General features: G+C 65.7%; 1 protein-coding gene across 1 annotated transcript; it reads left to right on the forward strand.

The window, feature by feature from the left end:
- The first annotated feature begins 1,056 nt into the window (after positions 1-1,056).
- LOC120638144 (protein TANC2-like) lies at positions 1,057-2,464 on the forward strand. The gene is made up of 2 exons (XM_039910762.1): positions 1,057-1,358; positions 1,728-2,464. The coding sequence occupies exons 1-2, from the start codon at positions 1,057-1,059 to the stop codon at positions 2,329-2,331; spliced, it is 906 nt and encodes a 301-aa protein (XP_039766696.1). The 3' UTR covers positions 2,332-2,464.
- The last annotated feature ends 1,126 nt before the right edge of the window (positions 2,465-3,590 follow it).

A 3,590-nucleotide genomic window follows, 5' to 3' on the forward strand; every position in this document is an offset into this window, starting at 1 on the left:
CTGCGCATGCGCCGCCCCTTTCCCTGCTCCTCGAGGCCTAGGGCGCATGCGCTGGTGGCCCCCCATCAATTTCCCGCACGCATGCGCTCTCCGTCCCAGCCCCGGCGCTCTACGCATGCGCTGCGCTGCCCCCCCATCTGCGTTCCCAGGACGCATGCGCCGCCACCCCCTCCTCCCAACCGGCTTTTATTCATTCATTCATTCATTCATTCATTCAATCGCGTTTATTAATCACACTGGCAATTCTGCAGCGCTTCCCCAGGGCCGAGGGTTGTTCTAAGCGCTCAGAACAAGGTCTCCAACGTCATCAGGTGGTTCCCCCCGCGGGGAGGTTTCACAGTTTTCGTCCCCATTTTCCAGATGAGGTAAACCGAGGCCCAGGGAATAATAATAATGATGGTAAGCGCTTACTGGATCCCCCCAGCGCTTAGAACAGTGCTTGGCACATAGTAAGCGCTTAATAGATGCCATCATTATTTTTATTAGAGAAGTGAAGGAGGGCAGGCGTAGGAAGATAGCAGGCGCATGCGCTCTCTTCCCCAATTGAGCCAGCCTCGGGCGCATGCGCCGCCCCCTCCCACCGGGCCCGTCTTCCCGCCCCAGGTGCGCATGCGTCATTCCGCCCCCCCGCCCACTTCCCTCATTCCCAATACGCATGCGCTCTCCCACGCGCTCGAGGGCTACCTCTCTAAACGAGTGCGCATGCGCCTTCTCCCCGTCCCCCTTCTTTCTCCCCGCCCCCCCGCCCAGTGCGCATGCGCCTCCTCAGAGGTTTTTCCAGGCTCCGATGCGCATGCGCCAACTCCCGTCTATCTATCTCTCTCTCTCTATCCCTCTCTCCCTCCCTCCCTCCAGCCTTCTTGCCCAGTGCGCCTGCGCCACCCGCCCGAGCGCTTCTTCCAAGCCCCAACGCGCATGCGCCACACCCCTCCTCACCCCCCCAGCCGCCTTGCCCAGGGCGCATGCGCCTCCTCCCCGAGCGCTTCTTCCAGCCCCAACGCGCATGCGCCACCTCCCTTCGCCTTCCCCCCCGCCCAGCCGCCTTGCCCAGTGCGCATGCGCCTCCAGCCCGCGCGTTTCTGCCAGACGCCAACGCGCAAGCGCCACCTCCCGTTCGCCTCCCCCTCGACCGCCTTGCCCAGTGCGCATGCGCCTTCCGCCCGCGCCCTTCTGCCGGGCCTCGACGCGCATGCGCCTCGCGGCCCCTCCCCTCCGCCCGCGCCACCGCGCCTGCGCCGCGGCCCCCAACGGCTTTTTCCTAACCCCGTGACGTCATCGCTGTGCCCTAGGTCGGGGTTAGAGGTCAGAGGTCAGGAGCCGCTATGGCCTCCGGGGGCCCCCGGGAGCCCCGCGCTCAGGTAAGGCGGGGAGCCCCTCCCCCCCCCTTCCCTGCTTGCAGCGCAGCGCTCTGCACATAGTAGGGGGCGTCTAGCACAGCGCTCCGCACCTTGTAGGCGCCCAGCACAGCGCTCTGCACCTAGGGAGAGGCGTCCAGCACAGCGCTCTGCACTTTTTAGGCCTCCAGCACAGTGCTCTGCACCTAGGGAGAGGCGTCCAGCGCAGCGCTCTGCCCATAGTAGGAGGCGTCCAGCACAGCGCTCTGCACATAGTAGGAGGCGTCCAGTACTGCGCTCTGCACATAGGAGGCGCCCCGCACCTAGTGAGAGGCGTCCAGCACAGCCCTCTGCACTTTGTAGGCGTTCAGCCCAGCGCTCTGCCCCTTGTAGGCGCCCAGCGCAGCGCTCTGCCAATAGGAGGCGTCCAGCACAGCGCTCTGTGCATAGTAGGAGGCGTCCAGCACAGCGCTCTGCACCTAGAACCGTCCAGCGCAGCCCTCCGCACGAGGTAGGAGGCGTCCAGCACAGCGCTCTGCCCCCAGTCGGAGGCACCCGCCACAGGAGCGCTCAGCAGAGCGCTCTGCACATAGTAGGCGTCCAACGCAGCGCTCTGCACGCAGTGGGAGGTCTCCAACACAGCGCTGTGCACGTAGTAGACGTCCAGCACAGCGCTCTCCACCTTGTAGGCGTCCAGCACGGCGCTCTGCACCATTTAGGGGCCCAGCACAGCGCTCTGCCCCTAGTAGGAGGCGTCCAGCACAGCGCCCTGCGCCCAGTGGGAGGCGCCCAGCACAGGAGGACCCAGCAGAGCGCTCTGCACACAGTAGGGAGCGTCCAGCACATACCCCTGCACACATCAGGAGGCAGCCAGCACAGCGCCCCGCCCATAGTAGCCGCCCAGCACCGCACTAGGCCCATAGTAGACGCCCGGCACAGCGCCGTGCTGCCAGTCGGCGCTCAGCACGGCGTCCCGCACAGGGTTGGCGTTCAGTAAGGCGCTCCGCACGCCGGCGTCCAGCACAGCGCCCCGCACACCAGGAGTTGACGCTTTTAGGGGCCGGTGGGAGATGGACGGCCCCGGACCGACGGCCGAAGGGCAGAGCGCTGTGCTGGGCGCCTACTCTGTGCTGAGCGCTCTGCTGGGTGTCTGCTATGTGCAGAGCGCTGTGCTGGGCGCCTACCGTGTGCAGAGCGCTGTGCTGGGCGCCTACCGTGTGCAGAGCGCCGTGCCGGGTGTCTACAGAGCGCTGTGCCGGGTGCCCGTCTGGTTCAGAGCGCTGTACTGGGCGCCCGCCCTGTGCAGAGCGCCGCGCCGGGTGCCCATCTTGTGCAGAGGGCTGTGCTGGGCGCCTACCCTGTGCAGAGCGCCGTGCCGGGTGTCTCCCGAGCGCTGTGCTGGGTGCCCGTCTGGTGCAGAGCGCCGTGCTGGGCGCCTACCGTGTGCAGAGCGCCGTACTGGGTGTCTACAGAGCGCTGTGCCGGGTGCCAGTCTGGTTCAGAGCGCTGTACTGGGCGCCCGCCCTGTGCAGAGCGCCGCGCCGGCTGTCTCCCGAGCGCTGTGCCGGGCGCCCGTCTTGTGCAGAGGGCTGTGCTGGGCGCCTCCTGGGTGACCGGGGCGGGGAAGGGTGTCTCTCTCTCTCTCTCTCAAGGACGTCCAGTCTAGAGCCCCCTCCGTCCCCCCCACAGGGAAGGGCCCTGGGTGCGAGGGCCGGCGCGGCGGCCGGCGGACGCGCGGCGCAGATGCCCGGTGAGGACCCGGCCCGGCGGGCGCGGGGAGGGGAGCGCTGTGCCGAGCACTGGGGAGAGCCCGGGGGGGGGTCAGTAAGACACGATCCCTGTCTTTAATAATCGCAATAATAATAATAATATTAATAATAATAATAATGATGATGGCATTTATTACGTGCCAAGCGCCGTCCTGAGCGCGGAGCGCCGGTCTACCCTGTGCCGAGCGCTGCGGAGAGCCCGGGGGGGGGTCAAGTAGGGCACGGTCCCCGTCTTTAATAATCGCCTGAATAATAATAATGATAATGGTGAAGTGTATTAAGCGCCTACTATGGGCCAAGCACCGTTCTAAGCGCGGAGCGCCGGTCCACCCTGTGCCGAGCACCGGGGAGAGCCCGGGGGGGTCGGAAGGATCCGATCCCGGTCTTTAATAGTAATAATAATAATAACGATGGCATTTATTAAGCGCCTACTACGCGCCAAGCGCCGTCCGGAGCGCGGAGCGCCGGTCTACGCTGTGCCGAGCGC

The sequence above is a fragment of the Ornithorhynchus anatinus genome, chromosome X5 (genome assembly GCF_004115215.2).
Source record: "Ornithorhynchus anatinus isolate Pmale09 chromosome X5, mOrnAna1.pri.v4, whole genome shotgun sequence".
Taxonomy (NCBI): Eukaryota; Metazoa; Chordata; class Mammalia; order Monotremata; family Ornithorhynchidae; genus Ornithorhynchus; species Ornithorhynchus anatinus.